General features: G+C 41.6%; 1 protein-coding gene across 17 annotated transcripts in view; it reads left to right on the top strand.

Annotated features, from left to right (window-relative positions):
- Positions 1-24,648, top strand: part of TTC39B (tetratricopeptide repeat domain 39B) — a 149,983-nt gene that overhangs the window by 31,242 nt on the left and 94,093 nt on the right. For 13 of the 17 annotated variants that reach the window (XM_070248698.1, XM_070248699.1, XM_070248695.1 and 10 more), the window contains one exon: positions 4,778-4,812. The exons of 2 other annotated variants lie outside the window; for them this stretch is intronic. In XM_070248698.1, coding sequence (XP_070104799.1) covers positions 4,778-4,812 — 35 coding nt within the window. Of the gene's footprint in view, positions 1-4,777; positions 4,813-23,609; positions 24,102-24,648 lie in introns of those variants that run through there. 2 more of the 17 variants (XM_070248709.1, XM_070248702.1) reach the window with 1 other exon arrangement.

Raw genomic sequence — 24,648 nt, 5'->3', positions numbered from 1 at the left:
GATTATTGAGACGTGGGGGCCTACCACTACCATTTTGTGTCTTGTTTTCCGGTTTTCTCCAGTTTCCTTTGTTTCTCGTCCCATGGTTTAATCTGTTCTGATGTAGAGCTGCTACTCTCTGTTGTTGTCCTTCTACTTATCTCCTCTGCTCTTGGTTTTGTAGCCCCTTTCCTTTTTTGGATTTTTCAGGAATGAGGGTTTTCCTGAGGATTTCCTGCAGAGGAGGTTTTGTGGCAATGAACTCCCTTAATTTTTGTTTATCTGGGAAAGTTTTTATTTCTCCATCGTATTTGAAGGATATTTTCGCTGGGTAGAGAATTCTCGGCTGTAGATTTTTGTCCTTCAGATTTTTGAATATATCATTCCACTCTCTTCTAGCCTGTAAAGTTTCTGCTGAGAAATCTGCTGATAGCCTGATGGGGGTTCCTTTGTAGGTTAGTTTCTTTAGCCTGGCTGTCCTTAATATTTTCTCCTTGTCGTTGACTTTTGCTAGCTTCACTACTATATGCCGTGGAGTTGGTCTTCTTGCATTGATAAAGTTTGGAGATCTATTGGCTTCTGTCACCTGAAGATCCATCTCCCTCACCAGATTTGGGAAGTTCTCAGCCATTATTTCTTTGAATAGGTTTTCTGCCCCTTTCTCCTTCTCTTCTCCCTCTGGTATACCTATAATCCTTACGTTGCATCTCCTAATTGTGTCTGATAATTCTCAGAGAGTTTCTTCATTTCTTTTAAGTCTTGCTTCTCTCTCCTCCTCTGCCTGCAACAATTCTATATTGCCATCTTCCAAATTGCTAATTCTTTCCTCCATATTATCGGCCCTACTGTTCATAGCATCTAGATTTTTCTTAATCTCCTCTATTGTGTTCTTCATTTCCAGTATTTCTGTTTGGTTCTTCTTTATCGTATCAAACTCTTTTGTGACATAGCTCCTGAACTCGTTGAGTTGTCGTTCAGAATTCTCTCTTAACTCATTGAGAATCTTAATGATGGCTGTTTTGAAGTCATCATCATTTAGGTTATATATCTCATTTTCTTTGGGATTGTTTTCTGTGTATTTGTTACTTTCTTTCTGTTCTGGAGATTTAATGTATTTTTTCATATTGCTTGATGTTGTTGATTTGTGCCTCCGCATGGAGATAGAGTTTAGTTGCTCCTTTCACTTGTTTCAGCTGCTGCGGTGGGGGGAGCAGCTGTTTATACTTCACCAACCAGGAACCCTGTCCGTAGTTGCTAACTGGGCCTGGGCCCCTCTTCATAGCCACAGTGGCCCTTTGGATTCCCTCCTCTGCCATGGGGGCCGTCACAGGGGGCTTCAGGCTGCAGGTGCCTACTGTTGCAGCCCACCTAGATGCGCTCTCTCCTTGGGGTCTGCAACGGTGTTATGGGCTTTTCCAGCGGCCAGGGGTGGGATCACTTATATTTGTCACTCCGTTGCTGTCGGCACCCACCGAATCTCACTTGTCCTCTGTGGGTCGCAGGAGAGCTATTGGCATCTTCTACAGTCTGTGGTTAGTACACCTAGCTATGCTGCTTTTGCCCTGGGGTCTTCCAGCCTTGTGGCTGGCGGCTGGGTGCCTTCTACTGGTGCTGTGCAGAGGCTTTCCCTAAGGCTGCTGTGAGCCTGTAGGGTTTCCCCCTAGGCTACTAAGCTGGGTCTCTGGAACTCTCTCCAGCTGCAGTCCTCTCCGAGATCTCTGGCAATCCCTAGTCTCACGGGGCGGGCAACGGCAGCTGGGGGTCGCCCCGCCCTCTGGGCTTCTCTCCGGGCCTCTGCCGGGAGCCCTGAATGCTGGGCGTGGCCCCTCTGCTAATGGCAGACAGAGAGTTTTGTCTGCTGCCTGGCGGAACTCCGGCGCTTCCCCTCCGGGTCACAGGACCGGCCTTTGAACGTTCCCCCAGCCCCGGTCCTCTCCGAGATCTCCAGCAATCCCTAGTCCCACGGGGCGGGCAACGGCAGCTGGGAGACCTCCGTACCCTCCGTGACTCTCTCTGGGACCCTCCGGGCGCCCCGAGCACCAGGCTGGGTCTCCCCGCCAATGGCGGGGAGAGACTCTCCCCGCGGGCTCAGGTGTGCAACTCCAAAGTTTCCCTCTGCGTTTAGGAGTAATTGCGGGGGGTTTAGGTAGGGTTCTGGTCACCTGTTTCCACCGTCGCTCCTCTGTTGTGTTCTCGCTCTTGCCCTAGATGTGTGTGGATCCTCTGGGGGCGTCCATTGGAAGAAAGCCGCTTGCGGGTACTAGGCTGCCCGTCGGGGTCGGAGAGTTTTCACCTATTTCCACATCCTCCCAGAGGAAAGTCCGTTCGCCTTCCGATGTATAGTCGCGTGGGTGTCTCAGACGTCCTGAGATGCTGTCTGGATATCCTTTGTCAAGCGATAAGTGTCCAAATAATTGTAGACTCGAAGGGCGAGAGACAAAGAGGACTACTCACGGCGCCATCTTGGATCTCCCCTCCGGGATAGGAGTGTTTCTTGCTTGTAAAAGCCTTGTCTCCTTTTAAGTGGGAATCCGGCCCGGTGAGTATTTCAGTGTCTGCTCTGTGCCCTGCTCTTTGAGGTTTGTGAGGAGGGGGCCATGTGCACAGAAGCCTCCAGGAGTGTGCTCTCTACATTCCCCCTTACTTGGGAAAGGTCAGCCCAGGTGGGGTCACAGTGATGCCAGAGGGACTGAGAGCTGGTGTCTGGCACAGGCAACTGGTTATCACAGCCAAATTTGGGTTCCTGGAGAGCAGATTCTCTCCCCTTTTCCAAACCAACCCCTCGCGTGATAACCTGGCATGTGGGACACTGAGCTGTGATTCCAAATGACAAAATCTGTGGTACCAAGGGCCTCTTCAGACTTTTGCTTTAGAGAAGGGAGTCTTTTTCTAGTTAAGAATGTTCACAGGGGCCAGAGAAGCATCTTTCTACTTTTGGCTTAGGTTCTTGTGCTTCCGGACTAGCTCATTTCTCTTCCATCAGCTGGTTTCTGAGCTTCTGATTTTGCTCCAGTCACTAATCTCTGGAGAGTGAGGATAAGATGGAATTGCCCTCCACTCTACCTCCCTTACAGAGTGTGGGATTACTGTAGTTCAACAAGTTGGGGATCCCAAATTCTAAACTCAGTTCTGTCACTACTTATAGATTTGTTTCTTCTTTTTAGTATTTACATGTTTTTTTTTCCTTTCCTTTCGTAATGCAGAGTGCAGTATAAACATTGTGCAATATTAATGGTCATGCAAGGGAAAAGTTCTGTAACCCTCTTTCCTCATTTCTGTGTCATAGCTCTAAATGAGGCGATATGGTCAGAGCTTTGAAGTCCAAGCTCCATTCATTCATCCATTCGTTAGGCAACGTGTATTTATTGAGCAACAACTGTGTGCCAAGCCCTGGTGATTTTTCTGTAAACATGGTAAATAAGAACCTGCCCTGATGGAGACAGATTGTAGCCAAGTAAACAAACAAGATGATTAGAGGTTATGATAAATATTGTGAATGAAATAAATCAGATGATGAGAAGCTACATGTAAGCTGCTATTCTTAGTAGTTAACTAGGGTTATTCATGAGAGACAGTCTCTGAGGAGGTGGCTTTCTGAGCTGAAAAGGAGAGGCTGAGAATGTGTCAGCCATGGAAGACTTGAGCAAAGATATTCTAGGAAAGAGAGAACAATGCAGAGAGGTGTGGGGTGAGTTTGGCTTGTTCAGGGAACAGAAAGGCAGACCTGGGGCTGAAGTGAAGTGAGCATGGGGGTCTCTGGGCGGAGAGGCGGTCAGAGAATGGCGGGGCCATTTAGGGCTCTGTGGATCATGGGAAGGAGTTTGGGTTTATTCTGAGTGCAATAGAAAGCTCTTGGAGAGGTCTAGAGCAGTGGAGTGGTGTGAGCTTATTAAAAGAAGAGAAAGAAAAGAAAAGAATAGCCATAGCTGTTGTGGGAAGAACTGAATGGAGGGTGTCAAGCATGGGAGCAGGGAGACCGGTGAGTGAGGTCCTTGTTCTTGGGCGGTGGTGATGGTGGTAGGGATGGAGAGAGAGGATGCTTTGAAGGTTCAACTAGGTTATGGGGGGGTCCCAAATACCTGGATGAGGAGCTTATATTTGACTTTTATAGCTATGAGGGAGCTTTGTGTATGTGTGAGTTTGTAAGTGAGTGTGTGTAAGACTGTAAGTTTATATGTGACATTGTGAGTGTGTGTCTGTGTATAAGTGTGGGGTGCGAGTGTGGATTTATGAGTGCATATGAGTGTGTGTGTGTGTTGGGGGGTGTTTCTCCTGTTGTAGCTTTTCAACAGGCCAGTGGCGTGAATGAAAAGGCTGTTCTGTGTGGTACAGATTAAAAGGATGGTGGCAGGAAGACTAGTAGGAGCGTAGTGAAGTGGATGTGAAGTAAGGACCCAGAGGATACTAACTTGGCTAGCTGTGGAGAAAGAGAAGACTAAATTGGGCAAGTCCCGTTATTTGCTTGTTTTATCCTATATCTGGGATGAATGAGACTGGGGAATGAAGGATAACTCCATTAAAGAAGTCACGCTCTCTTCAGATTAGCCCGGTCTGATCGCTAGCTGAATACTTTACTAGTCTTAATTATTAAAAAATTAAATGAAACCTCACTTAAATTCATTAAGGTTGGTTTCTTTGAAAGGCATTCCATTAGTGAGTGTTAAGAGGAATGATCCTAGTGCATCCTACCAAAATCCTGGCCCCTCTGCCCCGGCACACACACACACACTCATTTTCTCTTTTACCTTTAGAGTTCTTGGTTCTTGAGAAACTCATTGTATTTTTTGTTCCCCTCCAGGACATCTTTGAAGATGCCTTGGAAACCATCTCTATGTAAGTAGTAACATAATAAAAAAAAGTTTGTAGTAAAGAAAAATTGATAATTCTCTTATATAAAATGTAAATATTTCATTTCATTTTTTTCAGAGTAGTGACTTCTGTCAGAGAAAGTCACTTCTCTGTAAGTTAAGAGTTCGGATGTGATTATGCTTAAGAAAGGATCTATGTAAAGTTACTATCAAATATATTTTTAAGTGTTATTTCTTGTAACAGTCATTAAACTAAAAAAATTTTTTTTCCATCAAGTTAAATTTATGTGTTTATTGCTAACCCTTTTACAGCTTGTCCTTATGTATTTACATAGTTAGCCTCATATTGTAGATTTTTGCTTTTGGTTTGTGCTTAACTTTGTTGTAAGCATTTTTTATAAGCCTACATAGTTTTCATAATGATTCTAAATGACATCATGTTAGATCAAGTGGAACACCACAACTTGTTTATCATTTCTTCATTGTTAGATACTTAGGTTGTTACTGATTTAAAAACTTAAAAATAAGTAATGAATATTTTCACGTGTATAGTTTCGTCCTATTTTTTATCTCCAAATGTTAACTTCACAGAAAAGGATTACTTGATTAAAAGGGATGAATTATTATTTTTTTGCTGAGGAAGATTCTCCCTACCTAACAACTGTGTCAATCTTGCTCTTTTTTGTATGTGGGTTGCCACCGCAGCATGGCCGCTGAAGAGTGGTGTAGGTCATTGCCTGGGAACTGAAACTGGGCCACCAAAGCTGAGTGCGCCAAACTTAACTACTAGGTCACAGGGCCAGCCCTAAAAGGGATGAATATTTTTATCGCTCTTTATATGATACATCTCAAAGTCGCCTTTCTGTATTAGTCAGCTCTGGCCACCATAGCAAAATACCGTACACTGGGGGGCTTAAACAACTGAAATTTATTTTCCTACAGCTCTGGAGGCTGGAAGTCTGAACTCAGGGTGCCAGCAGGGTCAGGTTCTGGTGAGAGCTCTCTTCCTGGCTTGCAGACGGCTGCTTTCTCCTTGTGTCTTCACATGGCAGGCAGACAGGGAGAGAGCAAGCTCTCCGGTGTCTTATAAAGGCACTGATCCCATCATGAGGGTCCCACTCTCAGGATTTCATCTAAACCTAATTATCTCCCAAAGGCCTAATCTCCAGATACCATCACACTGGGGGTTACAGCTTTAACATGTGAATTTGGGGGGGACACAGTTTAGTCCGTGTCACCCAAAAGAATTTTATCAGTTCATTTGGCTGCCGATACCGTATCAGTGAAGTGGTTCATGATGTAGCATCACCTTCACTGGGTATTACTTGAAACAGTTTTGCTACTTAAATAATACCTAATTGTTTTAGTTTTTAAAAATTTTCTTTATTATCATTGTTTAGTACATTGCATTTCCTTTTGTATGAGTTCTAGTCTTCTTTTGCTTGTTTAGCTTTTTTCTTAATGTTTCTCTTACATGCTTATGAGAGTTAAAATAGAAACACAATTTAATCTTTTGTCATATTTGCTACAGATATTTCCCCCTAATTGCTATTTTTCTTTATGTTAGAGTTACAAATTTTATATTGTCCGAAAGTTTTAATGTTCATGTTGTTGAATGTTTATTTTTTTTTAAAAAAAACTTAATTGTGATTAGGATTAAAAAAAAATAACCTTTTTATTTTGGAACAGTTTCAGATTTGCAGAATTGTTGTGAAGATAGTAGAGAGACTTCTTGTGTACCCCACACCAGTTTTCCCTATTGTTAATTTCTCATCTTAGCATGGTACATTTGTCATAATTAATAATCTGTTATGGAATAATCTACAGAATCCTTATTATTAACTAAAGTTCCTATTTTATTCAGATTTCTTTAGTTTTTACCTAACGTCCTTCTTCTGTCCCAGGATCTCATTCAGGCCCCCACATCACCCTTAGTCATCATGTCTCCTAAGGCTCCTCTTGGTTGTGACCGTTTCTGAGACTTTCCTTGTTTTTATGATGTTGACAGTTTTGAGCAGTACTGGTCAGTTATTTTGTGGATTGTCCCTTAGTTGGGATTTGTCTGTTTTTTTTCTCATGGTTAGACTGAGGTCACGTGTTTTTGGGAGGGAAGATCAGAGATATAAAGCATCATTCTCATCACGTTATATGAAAGGTACATGTTATCCACGTGGCTTACTACTGTTGATGTTAAACTTGGTCCCCTGGCTTGAGGTCAGGTTTCTCCACTGTGAAGTTACTCTTTTTTCCCCTTCTCTTTTCATCCTGTACTCTTTAGAAGGTAATCTGTTCGTGTGATTAAAAAAAAAAGGCACTTCCCTGGTGAGTGTGTTATCCGCCATCCAGAAATCTCAGGATTTTCCAGCCCTGCTCCTGCTATTCCACTCTTGCTGTCAAGCAGTGAACTTGGGCTGTAATGGGAGACTGCAGTCCATGAGGAGGAAGAGGATCAGGCTGTGGGGCTGGTAACTGGAGTTCAGCAGTGGAGGCGCTGCTGTTCCCAGTGGGAAGCTGGAGCAGCAGACACACCAGAAAGGGGTTCAGGTCTCACAGATGGAAACAGGTCAGACTGACATAATTGAGGTGACCAGTGGGCGGCACACATCATCCCTTGTGTTTCTCTGAGATGTCACTGGCTGCGTTAGACTGGCAGTGGCTTTACCTTTGGGTCTGAAAGGCACTGTCAGCGATTTCTAACATCTAGTCGTTTTTAACAATCAAATCATAGGTCGACAAACCAACCAACCCTGAACTTGACTTCCGGTTTCCGGTTTCACATGTGAGGAGCTTGGAAGTCACCACTCGGTCCTAACAACAAGGAAAGAGCCGAACAAACTGAAACTGAAAAAAAATCCATAACTCATTTTGGATCCATAAGGAAGGGGAGGGCAAAACGCTGCCCGCAATATTGGAGACGTAGATACAGGGAGTCATGACCTAGCAGAGCAGGGAGACGAGGAGTGGAAGCCACCGTGGGAACCAGCAGTGAATTGCTGGCGGCTCAGTGTGAACAACTCGGAGAGTTAGAAACTCAGTCGTAGGGAGGACCCTCTCCCCCAGGATTGTGAAATTTATCTCTAGGAGCTCTAGCAGATTCCCACGGTAAATATCAGAGAAAGATTCCCTTGAGCTTCTGGCAGGGAAGAGGAAAAGGGACCATTTTGAAATATACCAGAGTGCTCTGTTCTTAACAAGGCCCGCCGTCAGGGGAAACTAGTTAACCACTGCCTAACTTGCTGGGTTATTATCAGAGCCTAACTCACCTGGGGAAGGGAAATACCCAACTCCAGCCCACTCTAGCCATCCTCCTAAGCGGGGAGAAAAAAACTGAGAAGAAGTTGTGAAGTTCTCCGTCCAGAGGCACAGGCTCACTAAAGACTGAGACCGAATCAGAGGACCATACAATGCTTCCCCTCCCCCACACCTCGGCACCACATTACTACAGGCTGTTTACCACAGTTCCTTTTATCCTCTATGTCATGTCTGGCTATCAAGAAAAATTACAAGGCATACCAAAAGGCAAAACACACAATTTGGAGAGACAGAGCAAGCATCAAAACAAGACATGGCAGGGATGTTGGAATGATCAGACTGGGGCTTTAAAATAACTATGATTAATATGCCAAGGACTCTAATGCATAAAATTGACAGTGTGCAAGAACAGATGGGCAGTGTAAGCAGAAAGATGGAAATCATAAGAAAGAACCATAAAGAAATGCCAGGGATAAAAAACACTGTCTTTCATGGGCTTATTAGTAGACTGAACATGGCTGAGGAAGGAATCTCTGAGCCAGAGGATATATCAATAGAATCCTCAAAAACGGAAAAGCAAAGAGAACAAAGACTGAAAAAAAAAGAACAGAACATCCAAGGCCTGTGGGACAACTACACAGGGGGAACACCAGAAAGAAGAGAGAAAGGAACGGAAGAAATATTGAACTAGTAATGACTGAGAATTTCCCCAATTAATGTCAGCCACCAAACCACAGATTCAGGAAGCTCAGAGAATACCACGCATGATAAATGCCAAAACCCCCCTGACACCTAGGCATATCATCTTCAAACTGTAGAAAATCAGAGATAAAGAAAAAATCCTGAAAGAAGCCAGAGGAGAAAAACACCTTACCTATAGAGGAGCAAAGGTAAGAATTCTCTCAAGTTCTGCTCAGACACCGTGCAAGCAAAAGAGTGGAGAGAATAACCCACCAACCTAGAATTCTGTACTCTGTGAAATTATCCTTCAAAAGTAAAGGAGAAAGGAAGATTTTTTCTTAGAAAACAAAAACTGAGGGGATTTGTTGCCAGTAGACCTGCCTTGAGAGAAATATTAAAAGTTCTTTAGGGAAAAGGCAAATAATATAGGTTAGAAACTCAGATCTACCTAAAGAAAGGAAGAGCATCAAAGAAGAAGTAAGTGAAAGTAAAATAAAAACTTTGATTTTTCTTTCTTCTTTTTTTTTGAGGAAGATTAGCCCTGAGCTAACATCGACTGCCAATCCTCCTCTTTTTGCTGAGGAAAACTGGCCCTGAGCTAACATCCATGCTCATCTTCCTCCACTTTATATGTGGGATGCCTGCCACAGCATGGCTTGCCAAGTGGTGCCATGTCCGCACCCAGGATCCGAACCGGTGAACCCTGGGCAGCTGAAGCGGAACATGTGCACTTAACTGCTGCGCCACCAGGCTGGCCTCATGATTTTTCTTATTCTTCATTGATATAACAAATAACAGTTTGTTCAAAATAATAATACCAACAATGTATTTCATCATGTATGCATCTTGTGTGTATATGTGCTTATGCATGCTTCTATATAAGTGAAATGAATGACAGCAATGAGACAAAGGACAGGAGGAAGCAATTAGAATTATTTTGTTATTTTAAGGTACTCACACCCTGTAAAGTGGTATAGTATATTTGCAAGTGAACTTGGATTAGTTGTAAATGTACATTGCAAACTCTAGGGCAACCATTAAAAAAAGTAAAAAAAAGGAATATAACTGATATGCTAAGAAAGAACAGAAGATGGGATCATAAAATGCTCATTCTTTCTTATGATTTCCATTTTTCTGCTTACATTACCCATCTGTTCTTGCGCTAAAGGCAGGAAAAGAGTGGAAGACAAAAACTGGAGCAAAGAACAAGGGCAACAGATAGAAATCGGTAATGAAACAGTAATGAATATGGTAGATATTAATCCAACCATATCAGTAATCACTTTGAGTGTCAGTGGTCTAAATGTGCCATTTAAAAGACAGAGATTGTCAGAATGGATCAAAAAACATGACCCAACTGTATGTTGTCTACAAGAACCTGCTTTAAATATAAAGACACCTATAGGTTAAAAGTAAAGAGCTGGAGAAAAGTACACCATGCTGACACGAAGCAAAAGAAAGCAAGAGTAGCTATATTAATTTCAGACAGAGCAGACTTCAAAGTAAGGAAAGTCATCAGAGATAAAGAAGGGCACTACATAAGGAGAGAAGGATCATTTCTCCAAGAAGACACAGCAATTCTTAATGTGTATGCATCTGACAACAGAGCATCAAACCACGTGAGGCAAAAGCTGATAGAACTGTGAGGAGAAATAGATGAATCCACTCTCATAGTTGGTGAGTTCAACCCACCTCTCAGAAATGGACAGATTCAGCAGGTAGCAAATCAGTAAGGGGGCTGGCCCTGTGGCCAGGTGGTTAAGTTTGCATGCTCTGCTTTGGCACCCCAGGGATTTGTCGGTTTGGATCCTGGGCGTGGACATGGCACTGCTCATCAGGCCCTGCAGAGGCGGCGTCCCACATAGCCCAACCAGAAGGACCTACAACTTGAATATACAGCTATGTACTGGGGGGCTTTGGGGAGAAGGAGAAGGAAAAAAGATTGGCAACAGATGTTAGCTCAGGTGCCAATCTTTAAAAAAAAAAATCAGTAAGGACACAGTTGAACTAAAACACACACACACACACATACACACACACCCTTGAACTTAACTGAAGTTAATTTAGATCCCTAGCTCATGGATTTGCTAGCCCACTATTCCAACACCATTAGCTAATAAGTCTGTGAAGGAAAGAAAATTTATGTCTGATGCCTCCTTTATCAAATAATAAATTCGTTAAAATAATAGCATTCTGTTTCTGGGCTTTCTGGTTTGTTCCTTTGATCTATATGTGTGTATTTGCACAAAAACTACTGTTTGCTCAGCTGTTTTAGACATTCCCATGTTAGAGTGACTGGTTCTCAGAACAGCATCTACAAATGACCCCTGTGATGGAGATGTTTTGATTTGTGACTATGAGAAACCCTTGGGGAACCTTTAAAATGTGAAATTCTGGAGGTCCGTGTGTCTTGGTTTCTTTTCTTCTGTTATCAACCGTGTTACAGTTTTTCCATCCTGAAGACAATCGTTCTTCAGCACTACCTCACTTTCTAATTGTCTAGCATTTTCTTTTTCCTTCATTGCCTCATTCAGCCTCTCTTCAGCTGTATTTATCTGCTGTTGCCAGCATTTTCTTTCATCTTCCAATTTTAACTTCCTGTCCTGCTCAGTTTAACAAATCCAAAGGTGTACCTATTCTAGAATTTATCTTACTCTTTTAGGTTTCTGTTTTTTTTTTTTCCTGCTTTATCTCCCCAAACCCCCCCGTACACAGTTGTATATCTTAGTTGCAGGTCCTTCTAGTTGTGGGATGTTCTTTTAGGTTTCTGATGTGCATTATTTCCTGTGGCACCTAAGACTGTCTCATACACATTTTTGTGTTTCCTTTTTAATGTTGCTGAAATGTCCCCGGTACACGCTCCTTCACCTTGGTTACAGGAGCACATGATAGTAACACTTCACGTCCTAGAAAAACTCACCTATTTCAAATAGAACCCAAAGCCAGAAAAGGTGGCCAAAGTCCATATTAGAGTATAAAAATCTTGCCCTTTCTTGGCCATGGAGGTCTCCATCCAGAGTCTATTTACAGTTAATTCTGACTTGATTCTAATAAACTTTGCTATTTGGCATAGTTTTGCCAGGGTTCTGGGAGGTACGGTGAGGGCATGGTTTTAGAAGCCAGTTTGTTGATAGTGGCAAAAAATGGCAGCGAAAAAGGGATGGAAATATGCCCTGCGGTCATCAAACCCGAAAGCACAGCAGCGTGGTTGTCCTCTGCTTAGGCGCACACAACGAGATGTGCCTTCCTGGAGAGACGCATCCCTGGACTTGACAGCTGGACTTCAGCTCCAGTCCCAGGCGCCAATTAGTGGCTGGGAGGCCTGGGACCAGTTTCTCTGAGTCTCAGTTTCTTCATCCTGTCACAGATTTATTGGGAAGATAAAATGAAATTTAATTTAAATGTGATAATAGGAGTACAGCACATAGTAGGTCCTCAGTACTGTTCCCCCCACCTGCTGTCAGTCTGCCTTGAGAAAATCATGTTGATAAACCTGCTCTGAGACACTGGAAAAGGTCACATTATATCTGATATATTCCATTTAAGCAGGTGGACGTTTGTGTCACATATGTTAAGAAAATTTGAAAGTGACTAAAAATGTTTTCAAGTAGCGTTTTGAAAGTTAGCAGGCTGTCCTTCATTCACAAAGAAGGCTCATTCAGATGGTTCCCTTCGTTTCCCCGACGTAGAGTGTGATGTTCATTTACTTATGTCTCCTGCATTACTGACCCATTTGAAATTAAAAATATTGCAGAAATAATCTGCTGTTCAGTACTTTTCTTTTAAAAAAGTGTGTATGTTTTCCCTCTGATTACAAATATGTGTTAAAAAATGCTTCAGTTGTTTTTTATGTGAACTTTTAGTTTGTCCTAATTTCAGGGTTTGTCAATGTTTTCCTCTTGTTTCCTCTTAAATTTGTGATGCCATAGCATTCCCTTTGTGATCCATTAGCTGCTAACTCGGGGGAGCTCTTTTTCCTTACGCTGATTCAACCACATATTTTGGGGTTGTGTTTCCAGCACAGATAACAGCGCTCCAACATCTCTGTGGCAGGATATGGTCCTCTTGCCAGCCCGATGATTAAATTTTCCCCTGAATATTTTCCTGTGAATCTCTAATGAAAAGATGCAAGCTAATGATGAGGAAGACCTTAAATCGTTTCCCCAAAAGAAAACTGTTTCCTACTCTCCTTTTCTGCTTAAGGGATTTACCACCGCAGACATGGATTTTCCTACTTCCTGTGGTAACAACTGTGTTATTTTAACTATTTTGGGTAGTTGCTAGGTTTGCAAACTGGTAGATCATGAAACATCTCCAACATTTAGAAATGGAGGGAAAATTAGAGATTTTTTTTTTTTAACAGTTCGTGGCACATTGAATGTCTCCTTTTTTTTTTTTTTTTTTAAGATTTTATTTTTTCCTTTTTCTCCCCAAAGCCCCCCAGTACATAGTTGTATATTTCTCTTTGTGGGTTCTTCTAGTTGTGGTATGTGGGACGCTGCCTCAGCGTGGTCTGATGAGCAGTGCCATGTCCGCGCCCAGGATTCGAACCGACGAAACACTGGGCCGCCTGCAGCGGAGTGCGCGAACTTAACCACTCGGCCACGGGGCCAGCCCCTGAATGTCTCCTTTTTGAAAGTTAAAATTGTTTATAAACTTTCTGACCTGCTTGACATAGGAGGTGACCTCTTAGGGAGGGACTAAAACTTAGACCTACCTCCTGATCTGTAGAAACTTGCCAGAAGATTAGTTCTGCCGTACTCTCTTGCTTCCTGGTTTAACAATTCCGTGCTGGCGTGTGATTCTTGGTGCCCTGATGCCTGGGTGTCCTCTTTCCCAGTGTTTGTGCACAGCTACCATGTCTGACAATACAGTGATGGGTGTAAAGTCTGTTCATCAATGAACTGTGATATGACACACAAAGAATAAACAAAATGTGGGGCCGGCCCTGTGACTTACTGCTTAAGTTTGGTGTGCCACGCTTTGACGGCCTGGGTTCAGTTCCTGGGCGTGGACCTATGCTGCTCATCAGTGGCCATGCTGTGGTGGCAACCCACATACAAAATAGAGGAAGATTGGCACAGATGTCAGCTCAGGGCGAATCTTTCTCAGCAAAAAACAAACACAAAAAAACCGATAAGTAAAATATTTCGGAGGTTCCACAGAGAGCTATCTTCTGGTTGGGAGATAGGAGTGGCTGCCATTGGTTTTGGGTTTTGAGGGACACCAGGGTTATCTGGGCCGCCTGTGGACACAAGTGAAGTTGGGTCCCCCAGGATTCCTGGCCTCTGTTGACTGGAGAGAGTGGACTAACCACTCGGAAACATTGTGACTTGGTTGTGCTTTTGGTTAACCTCTTTCTCATGAAAACCACAGAGGGCAGTGGGGCAAACATCTGATGGACTGGGGAGCCTGGTCAGATACCAGTTAATCAAGATTTTCTTTTTATGGTGGTTTAGAGAAGTTAGAGGAGAAGTAGCAACTTTATGTTCAAAGACTGTTACAACAGATGCAGGCTTAGTATGTTCTCAGCAGTGATCTCTTATACTCCATACCCTTAATAAAACTTTGAATTTATCCTTACCTAGAAATTCATCTCTGTTTAATCGAGTCCTGAGGCAGTGTGAATGCAGTGGGGATGCATGTGTTTATGTGCAAGAACTGTGGTGAGTTTGTCCTTACCTCTAGAAGTTGAAAGAGGCAGATATTTTTAGCCGAGAGATAAGAAGCTTATAATAGAAATAAAAATATTTTGTAGCACAGCATTTCTCATGGGCTTTTTCCTTCTTCACACCTTCTCTTTTGAACCATAAATTGTAGATTGAGAGAAGGCTTCTAAGGCCGTTTCCCCTCACCCCCACCCCCATCAGGTTAAATCAATTAATTATGATGCAATAGTTTGGTTTGTTTGAAAGTTATTTAGGGTGAATGATAGTTGAAAAACATCTAGTTAATATTTTTCTTCATAGTGGTTAAATTATAAGTGGTAACTACAGGCAGAGTTGGATTTATTTTCGTTTTTCTCTGATCTTTCTTTTGGCCCAAGCCTTCCTGTCTAGGTAAGATAAATGTTGCTCAGGTCTCTCAGGGACCCCCTCCCTCTCCGATTTTTCTTAACCAGGTTGGCACTTAATTATTTTATTGGCTCTAAGATGCCATTGACATCATTACCTTAAATATGGCTCAGGAAGGAAAACACACGATGGACAAATTTGTGAGAGACCTTTTGTAAGGAAAGGGAAAAATAAAACTGTCATGCTGGAAGTTACAGTAAGGAAACCTGTGTATTTCAATCTTGGTACTAGGTAGGGAGGGAAAAAAAAAACCTCTCATGAGATTCTCTGCCCTGAGAATGTTTTTAAATAGCTCTATTGCATTATTAATTTATATCCCATAAAACCCCTGTTTTAAGTTTATAATTTATCGAAGTTTAATATATTTACAGAATTATACAACCATCACTACAGTCTAATTTTAAAACGTTTTTATCACCTGAAATAGACAACCTGTGTCCTTTATAGTCACTCCCCATTCCCACTCCTACCCCTAGGCTACCACTAATCTAATTTCTTTCTCTAGATTTGTCTCTATAGACGTTTCATAAAAATAGAATCATACCACATGTGTTCTTTTGTGTCTGGTTTTTTTTTTTTGAAGAATATTAGCCCTGAGCTAACTTCTGCCAATCCTCCTCTTTTTGCTGAGGAAGGCTGGCCTTGAGCTAACTTCCATGCCCATCTTCCTCTACTTTCTACGTGGGACGCCTACCACAGCATGGCTTGTCAGGTGGTGCCATGTCTGCACCCAGGATCCAAACCAGCGAACCCCGGGCCTCTGAAGTGGAACGTGCGCACCTAACTGCTGTGCCACTGGGCTGGCCCTGTGTCTGGTTTTTGAGGTTCATCCATGTTGTAGCATGTACGAGCACTTCATTCTTTTTTGTGGCTGAATAATCAAGTATATGGCTGGACCACATTTTGTTTATCCATTCCTCAGTTGATGGACATTCAGGTTGTTTCCAGTCTTTGGCTGTTGTCAATAATGCTGCTATGAACAATTGTGGACGAATCTGTGTGTGGACATATGTTTGCACTTCTCTGGCATACACACATAGGAGTGGAATTGCTGGGTCTTACAGGAAGCCTGTGTTTTAACTTTTCTACACCCTAGGAATTTGATTCACGCGTTTTGTGGTCTGAATATTAGTTACCAGTGTGACCCAAACAACTTGAAGCAGGTGATTGGATCAGGTTGGTGGTGCCCTCAGGTGACTGGCAGAAGCACATGCAGATCCCCTCCCCAAGAATTGAACTTTGATCTGGGCCGAAGTTGCTGTCAATTCTAGGATACATCCTCGTGTCAGAGATGCTACATGGTGAAAAATCCTGTGTCATAGAGTCAATGAAATAGAGTAAATGGAAATAAAAGTTCTCTAAAAAGCCCAGTGAGTAACATCCCTAAGTGTCTTTTCCTTGTATGGAATTGCTTTTCTGTGTATTTTCTTTCTTATTATTAGGTCTCCTTTGATGGTCGGCTATTGTATTGGGACCTTCCAAAACAAGATGTTCTTTATATAGGGCTATTGGGGGCAGGAGTGTGTATGCACATTTTAACTTAAGGTATATGTGTTCTGTAAATGTTCTCTTTCACTCCAGGGAGCGACGGGATGTCCTAACTCAAAGGCAAGCCCCTTAGCAATCCTTTGGTCCAATTGTCTCATCTTCCCAAGGAGGCCCGGTGGAGGTGAAAGACTTGGTGGTGTTGGTGGCAAAATGAATGACCCGTGGACCTCTATGAGCAAGGCCTTTGCCATTGTGGTTGCCCTTTCTGCAGGCTCAGGAGCCTCTCTGACTGTCGTTCAACCCTGGCAGCAGTGCCCAGGTTGTGTCTGAAACTTAGTAGGACCCTGCTCACAGTACTGACTTTCTCACCTCCTGCATCAGTGACCTTCTGGACCTGGCTACTGCTCTGCGCTGCTCTGTCTGGGACTGTTTTGATAATCGTGTTGGGAAATAGGTCCAATCATTGCTTGTTTGACCACCTGCTTGGATGTTTCACAAACACCTTCGTTTATATGTCCCAAATTGAACTCTTGACAGCCACCTGGCGCATCCATCTGAAAGCTTTTCCTCTCCCTGTCTTCTCCATCTCTATAAACGTCTTCAGGCACTTGCTGAAGCCAGATGCTTGGGAGATATCTTTAATTCTTTCCCTGTCCTTTAATTTTCATGTTACCAAGTCTGACGATTACTACCTCCAAAGTTGATTCCCCGTCTTTTCACTTTTCTCTCTCTCTGTTACATTAGCTCAAGTTACTCTTGGATTTTCCTGGATGACTTTAAGAGCCTCCTAATGTACTTTCTTGCTTCCTTTGCTCGCTCTCCTTCCACCTTCTCAGTGGCGCCCTACTCCTCCTCCACACAGCAGCCAAAGTCACCTTATTCTAAAATTTCTATATGAAAAATTTCAAGCACATACAAAAAGTAGAGAGGATAGTAAACTGAACTCTTATATACTTGTCACCCATCTTCAACAGTTGTCAACTCAAGGCCAATCTTATTTCTTCTATACTCCATCTCTGGGCTATTTCGAATCATATTCTAGACATTATAATCTATTTCTACCTCTGAATATTTCAGTACATGCTTCCTAAAATCAAAGACGTGCTCTTACCTCATTGCCATTCATACGTCAAGGTCAGGAAATTAACCTGATACAGAGGTATGATGTCATTTTGTCTGTATTTTAGTACACAAATATAAAAGATAGGTCTTTTTTAAAAAACTTCACAAGACTGGTACCACACCTAAGAAAATGAACAGCATTTATCAACTGTCCTGTCAGTGCTCAGATTTCCCCAGTTATCTCATAACTTATTTTATTAGCACCATGTTTGTTTGAATCAGGACAGAGTGATCCTTCTTGAAATTAAATTGGATGACATCACTCCTTTGCTTAAAATCTGTCCATGAGTTTGCATGTCTCTGAGATGAAGACCCTGGTCCACCTCAGTCCACAAGGCTTGAGGTGGTCAGGCCCTGACTTACTGCTTCTACCTGGTCAGGACAATTCTCACCCTCATTGCCTGCCCTCTGGCCACAAGCCTCTTTCAGCTTTTGGATGGAGCAAGCCCTTTGCTGCCCTAGGTTTGAGCTGGTGTCTCTGACTACGGCGACTTCCTCCCCTTCTCCCAGAGCTTCTTCCTGGTCATCTCAGCTCTCAGCTGGTATGTCCTCCCACCTTTCTTAATAACCCCATCTAAATAGGTTGCACCCGCCCCGTTTCTCTATCTTGTCATCCTGTTGGTTTCTCTCCCTCCATTTCTTCCTTGGTAGTTAATTGTTACTTGTTTTTTGACCATCTCTTCTTTGGTCTCTAAGATCCATGAGGATGGGACTGGTCTGTTCAGCTCATCACAGTGTACCCTGTACCCAAGCATCATGCTTGGCACAGAGTGGGTGTCAGTACATATTTGTCAAATTAATGAGTTTGTTGAATTAATGTGCTAATTGGAAAATAGAGATGGCTCCTCAAAGTAGACTGCAAGGATTTGCAGTGAATTAAAAATCCAGCCATCATTTACTGAGAGTTTACCAAGTGTAGGGCACAATGGTAATTGCTGTCGTTACTCAAAGGGGCAGTGCATTCAGGGATCTTTTGAAATATGTATTTTTTAAAATGATGATTATATCTTGTTGTGTTAATCAACCCCAATACATACATAATTAGGTAACGTCCGATTATTTGGGCATCGTAAACACTATCCAGGATTGTTGGTTTCTCCCTTGCCATTTCTCAGCTGTGGGCCAACTCACTTTTCTTCTGAAGTGTGTGTGAATGAGCTGTCAGATTCTTAAGGGATGCAGTGAACTTCACTGCCTTTTGTTAACCTTCTCCATCTTTTATCTACCTTGTTTTTTGATACGTTCTTTCATCTCTTGATAAAAGTAGCAACCTAGAATGACTAATAAAACTCCCCCAAAGCGGATACGTGGGAGCTTTGCCTCTTGAAATGTGTCAAACTTCTCCATTGCTCATGTTTAAGAATTAATCTGTCTCTGGTTCTCCCTGGCTCCCCTTCTTCCCTCTCTCTCCCTTTTGTGCCATCGTGTTTGTAGAACGTCGTGGGTAGAACTCCTCAAAGGTGGAGGGAAATTTGAGTTAGGTACATTTATGAATAATGTGTAGTGCAGTATCATGTATCATACACGTTTAATAAATAGTCTGAAGACTTAATAGCCACTAATAAACCTAATCTGGAATTGCTTAAAACTGAAGAGGTATTTGGGGATTTATGTATGTAATTTCTGTGTTATTTATTTTTATTGTCCAGAGTGAAAGTATTCAAGCCAGCTAGGAGTAATTTTTATGACCTGTAAGCAGAATGTTATAACTAGGAAAAATGTTGAAGCTCCATGTAGCTCTGATGAATTAGTATTTTTAGAGGCTTAGGCATAATTTTGGTCTCCCCTCTAGGCAATACAGTTATAAACTTGGGGTTTCTGTTTATCTTGGCAGTTAAAATTTTCTGCATGGGTAGCTTGACTTTACTTTTATGTAGTTATAAAAAAAAGTGTGTATATGTATAAGGTTCTGTGTCAAATCCCACATTATTTAAAAGGTTCTTTGCCATTAAAAAAATTTGACCCCAATTTAAAAGAAATTATACCAACAATGTATTATTTGTTTTGATTAAAAGAATTCTGTGTAGGGGCTGGCCCCGTGGCCGAGTGGTTAAGTTCGCGCGCTCCGCTGCAGGCGGCCCAGTGTTTCGTCGGTTCGAATCCTGGGCACGGACATGGCACTGCTCGTCAGACCACGCTGAGGCAGCGTCCCACATGCCACAACTAGAGGAACCCACAACGAAGAATACACAACTATGTACCGGGGGGCTTTGGGGAGAAAAAGGAAAAAATAAAATCTTTAAAAAAAAAAAAAAAAAAAAAAAGAATTCTGTGTAGTTACTACAAGAAAATTAATTCCATGATCAGCAATTTAAAGCATATATATTTTGGTAGATCATTCTCATTGTCTCAGTATGTACAATTTTGTTGTTTAGATACATAGATGGATCCTATATTTTCAGTAGAACTTAGTCGCTAAAATAATCTAAGGATATCTTTTCAGACAATTCAGTGTAAGTAAAAAAATTATTGTGTGATTTGTGTCTTTAGCCTATGAAAGAGTTTATTTGAAAGCATGTTGTAAAACTACAAAATGTGAAGCAGATGTTATGTAATATATATATACGGATTACTTAATGCATAATATAATGGGAGCACTGCTGTTTCTGTTAAAACCATTGTTCCTCCCAAGGTGCAAGAAATTTTAATACAGCTATTTCCATGCAGTCTTAAAATGGCTATCTCGAGATATAAAACAGTAAAATAATAGAAAATAAAAGTCAAAGCATAAAAGAAAACATTTTGTGAAATTTAACAAGTATTTGGTAAATGAGTAGCTGTTATCCTTGACCGTCTCTCCATTTCTGAGACCCACCTCGTCAGACCAGGGATGAGGTGATCTTCCTACTTTGTGTGGTTTAACAAATGTTTGCCAAGCGTATTCTGTATATCTGGCACTGAGTTAGTTTGGGGGGAGAGACTTGACAGAGGGAATGTGGGTATGGATGGGGGTCTCCAGAAGTCTCCTGTCTCCCTCCTTAACACTTGTTCTCCAGCCAAGTCTCAGTGTTGATGCTGGTCCAGAGGCTGAATTCAGGGTGGAGGGACACGGGTGTGGGGATGTATGGCTTTGCATGTTCTTAGGAATAAAGAAAAAAAATTGGAGATTTTTTGGCGTAAATGTTAAAAGCAAATTAAGACAAATAATTCTATATTCTTTGCATTGAAAAGTATGTTTTGAGCATGACACTAAAAGGAGAAAAGATAATTTTGACCATTATGATGAAACCCTCGTCAACCCAGATAAAAGAGAAATAACTGGGAAGACACTTGAGCATATATGAAAGAGGGTTAGTACCAAAACACAGATCAACAGTCAGAACACTTTGATGGAAAAATTGGCAAAAGGGTATATGCAGATAACTAAAAAGAAGAAATGCAGATCAGTAAGGCTGCTGTATTAGTTTCCTATGGCTGCTGTTAACAAATTACCACAAACTTGGTGGCATAAACAACACAAATTTACTGTTAACAGTTCTGGACGTCGGAAGTTCGAAATAGTTTTCACTGAATCAAAACCAATCTCTTTGGCAGAATCTAGACGAGAATCGATGTTCTTTCCTATTTCCAGCCTCAAGAACTGCGCTTCCTGCATTTCTTGGCTCATGGCGTCTTCCTCTGACTTCAAAACCAGCAGCAGAGTATTTTCAAGTCACTCTGTTTTCATGGTCACATCACCTTCTGCGTTCTCTGTCAAATGCCTCCCTGCCTCCTTGTTATAAGGATACTTGTGTTTGCATTTGGCACCCACCCAGATAATCCAGGATAATCTTCCCATTTTAAGATCCTTAATTATACTGCAAAGTCTCTTTTCTCATATAAAGTAATATTCATAGGTTCCAGGGATTAGGACCTGGTTATCTTTGGGGGCTATTATCCAGCCTAATACAGATAATATTTTATACATGTATGATAGAGCAGTACGTACACACAAATACACACACATACACACACAATTATTTTGTTTGGGATTGTTAGCATGATGGAATTACAGGATATTTATAATTTTAAAAAGTCCCCTTTATACCTTTTTGCATCGTCAGAATTTTTATGGGATATGTTTTACTAATGATCAGAAAAAATAAAGTTACTTTCAATTTGAGAAAGAGAATTTTTTAAAAAAATAGACTTTATTTTTTAGAGCAGTTTTAGATTTATAGAAAAGTTGCGAGGGTAGTACAGAGTTCCAATATACCCTATACCCAGTTTCCCCTGTTATACTCATACATTAGTATTACAATTTATTAAAATTAGTGAACCGATGTCAATATATTATCACCAACTAAAGTCTATGCTTTATTCAGATTTACTTAGTTTTTACCTAATTGGCTGTGACAGTTTCTCAGGCTTTTTCCCTCCTTTTGATGACCTTGAAAGTGTTTTTTTTGAGGAAGATTAGTCCTGAGCTAACATCTGCTGCCAGTTCTCCTCTTTTTGCTGAGGAAGACTGGCCCTGAGCTAACATCCATGCCCTTCTTCCTCTACTTTATACATGGGATGCCTACCACAGCATGGCTTGTCAAGTGGTGCCATGTCTGCACCTGGGATCCGAACCGGCAAACCCCGGGCCGCTGAAGTGGAACGTGTGCACTTAACTGCTGTGCCACCAGGCTAGCTCCAACCTTGAAAGTTTTGAAGAGTACTAGTGAGATATTTTGTAGAAAGAATGCTCCTCTATGGGAATTTGTCTGGTGTTTTTCTCATGGGAAGACTGGGCTTATGGGTTTTTGGGAGGAAGACCACAGAGATGAAGTGCCATTTTCGTCATATCATGTGACGGGTACATACTATCAGCATGATTTATCACTCTTGATGTTGGCCTTGGTCACCTCTAGAATCTGCATAACTTATTTGGCTGTTTGCTGATTTTTTTTTTCTTAGATTGCATCAAGATGGTCATGTCAGATCTCTGTCGAATTGTCATATTTCCTCCAACATTCTCAAAGGAATCTTTTAGCCTTTAAGATATTCTGAGATGGATAAATTAATTTTAGGTTGAACATTTCTTAGAAACGTGTGGTAACTCACCATTTTAGGGATGCCTAAAATTACCTGGTTGGTCTACCTTTTGTAATCTCTCAAAGGTTGTGTTCAAATACAAGTTAGGTCAATTTTTTTCTGGCATATTGTACATTATTCACAAAAAGTATAGCTGGACTTAAAGTTTCTTTTGATATAGGAGAAAAGAATATTAGATAAAAGATATTTATGTTGATGGGAAAGCGTAGGTGTGAAATACACTGTACTAATAATTTTGCACTTGGGCTTGACCTTCCTTGAGAAACCTTGACCTTCACCAGACCAGGTCTCTTACGTATTTCTAAAGCGTCCTATAGTTTTCCTTGGGAGTACAGTACCTGTCTCGTTTGCTATCATTTGGTGACTATCTGGCTTCCCTGCTGGACTGAGAGCTCCAAGGGAGCAGGGACCACATGTGCCCTACCCACTTCTGTATCCCCCGTGCCCAGCGCACAGTAGGCACACCAAAATGTGTTGACTGACTCTCACTGCATATACTGACTCTTGGGAGCACTTTTAGAAATGGGTCACGTTTATGGGTAAATAGTCATAACAATGCTCTGTGAAAAATGTAGTAGACAGCATGTAAAACAATAGTATTAAAGAAAAATGTCTGTCTATGGAGGAACAAGACTAGAAGGAAATAGTGTAAAATGTTAGTAGTGGTTAACTCTGGGTTATGAGATTATGGCTGGTTTTAATTCTCTTGTCTGTTTTCCAGTTCTTTCCAAGGAAAGGTTTCCTTTATAATCAGGAAATATTAGAATACAGTTTCTGATGCCTTTATAATCAGATAAAATGGTGAGCCCCATCATAGGAGTGGTTCAGTTCTCATCTGTGGAGGAGCCCTTAAGGCAGGATGAGAAAGTTGCCAAGTTGCTGACCATCTCTAAACCGTTTTTTTTTTTTTTTTAAGTTTCATCAAAATGAGTTCAAATATTCTTTATCTAATATTAATTTTCAACGCTGTTTCCAGTTGCATGGGTGTGACTGTTAGGTCATATGTGTATTTAATTCTCTTCACTAATTTAACTTTTGTGCATTTAACTTGTTCGATAAAAAACTTGAGAGAATTGATTTTCCCTTATTTCATGTTTGAGATAAGTCCATGGGATATAAAATCCAACTCTAACCTGGGAATATTCACCTGCTCTTATAGTTTCCTTGAAACAAAAGAGGAAATTCATTTTATTCCTCTATTGGCCCTCTTTAGATGAAGGTGAATCCCTGGATTAGGGGAAAAATCATTAAAAGACCTGTAGATTTTACAAATTCAGACCATTTGTATTTTTCTTGTCTGTTTCCCTAGGGTAATTAAACAGTGATGGATTAGAATTAGGCTGCAGCAGAGATTGGGGGAAAAAAATCTCCCGGCATCCCTTCTTGCAGAAGCATCCGCTACGGCAGTGCCTGTAGCTGCCACTTTAACTGACATGTCTTAAATTCTGCCCTGGGATGCTGTCAGCCGCCTCGGCAACTTCTTTTCTTATGCCTGATAATTGAGAGTCTCACTGGAGACCCAAGAAATAAAACAGAAATTGAGGATTTTGTTGGCTTTTAAATTGAGGATTGTCTCTTCTTTTTGTTGGCTTTTAAAAAATCTGGTAGAAGAGAGGGGAAAGGCATCTTCACAGTGGGGCTAGATTCATTCCTCCAAAGTTACAGCTGCTCTAAATCTGTGAGTATGTTGTATTTATTTAGCTGTTCCTGGGGGTATGATTGCAATGTTCACTTTAGATCTGTGAGGATTTAATTTAAGGAAAGCTATGCCAATTAAAAAAAATCGGAGTTAAATTTCGTTGGAGACCTGCAGTTTTTGTTAGTTGACGTTGTCTTCATTAACGGCTTTGGGTCAAGCTTGCCGGGGCTTTCCTCCCTCCCCCACCCCCCTTTCTTTAACCCCCTAAGGGTGAGTGCTGATAGAGGAGAAAATAGCAAATCTTGCTGCGCAGAGGATGCTGTCTTCCCTGGATGCCATGGCTGGTTTATTGGTGCTGCAAGGTGTGCGTGGGGCTGCAGAACAATGGAAAGATGAGAACAGCTCACTTTGTATTCACTGTGTTTATCTTATGTCCTTTGCCGGCTTCGTCATAGGGTTTTGTTTTGATAGTGCGATTAAAACCTTAAAGAAAGATTAAGTACTGTGGCATGCTCTCAGAATAGCGTGGTTCATAGTCATAGACTTCTCCTCTTGCTGTGCTGCGTTGGCTTCAGCCTGTCTCTTT

The sequence above is a fragment of the Equus caballus genome, chromosome 23, assembly GCF_041296265.1.
Source record: "Equus caballus isolate H_3958 breed thoroughbred chromosome 23, TB-T2T, whole genome shotgun sequence".
NCBI classification, from domain to species: Eukaryota; Metazoa; Chordata; class Mammalia; order Perissodactyla; family Equidae; genus Equus; species Equus caballus.
The sequence above is the reverse complement of the archived record's forward strand: the minus strand, read 5'-3'. Positions and strand labels throughout refer to the sequence as shown.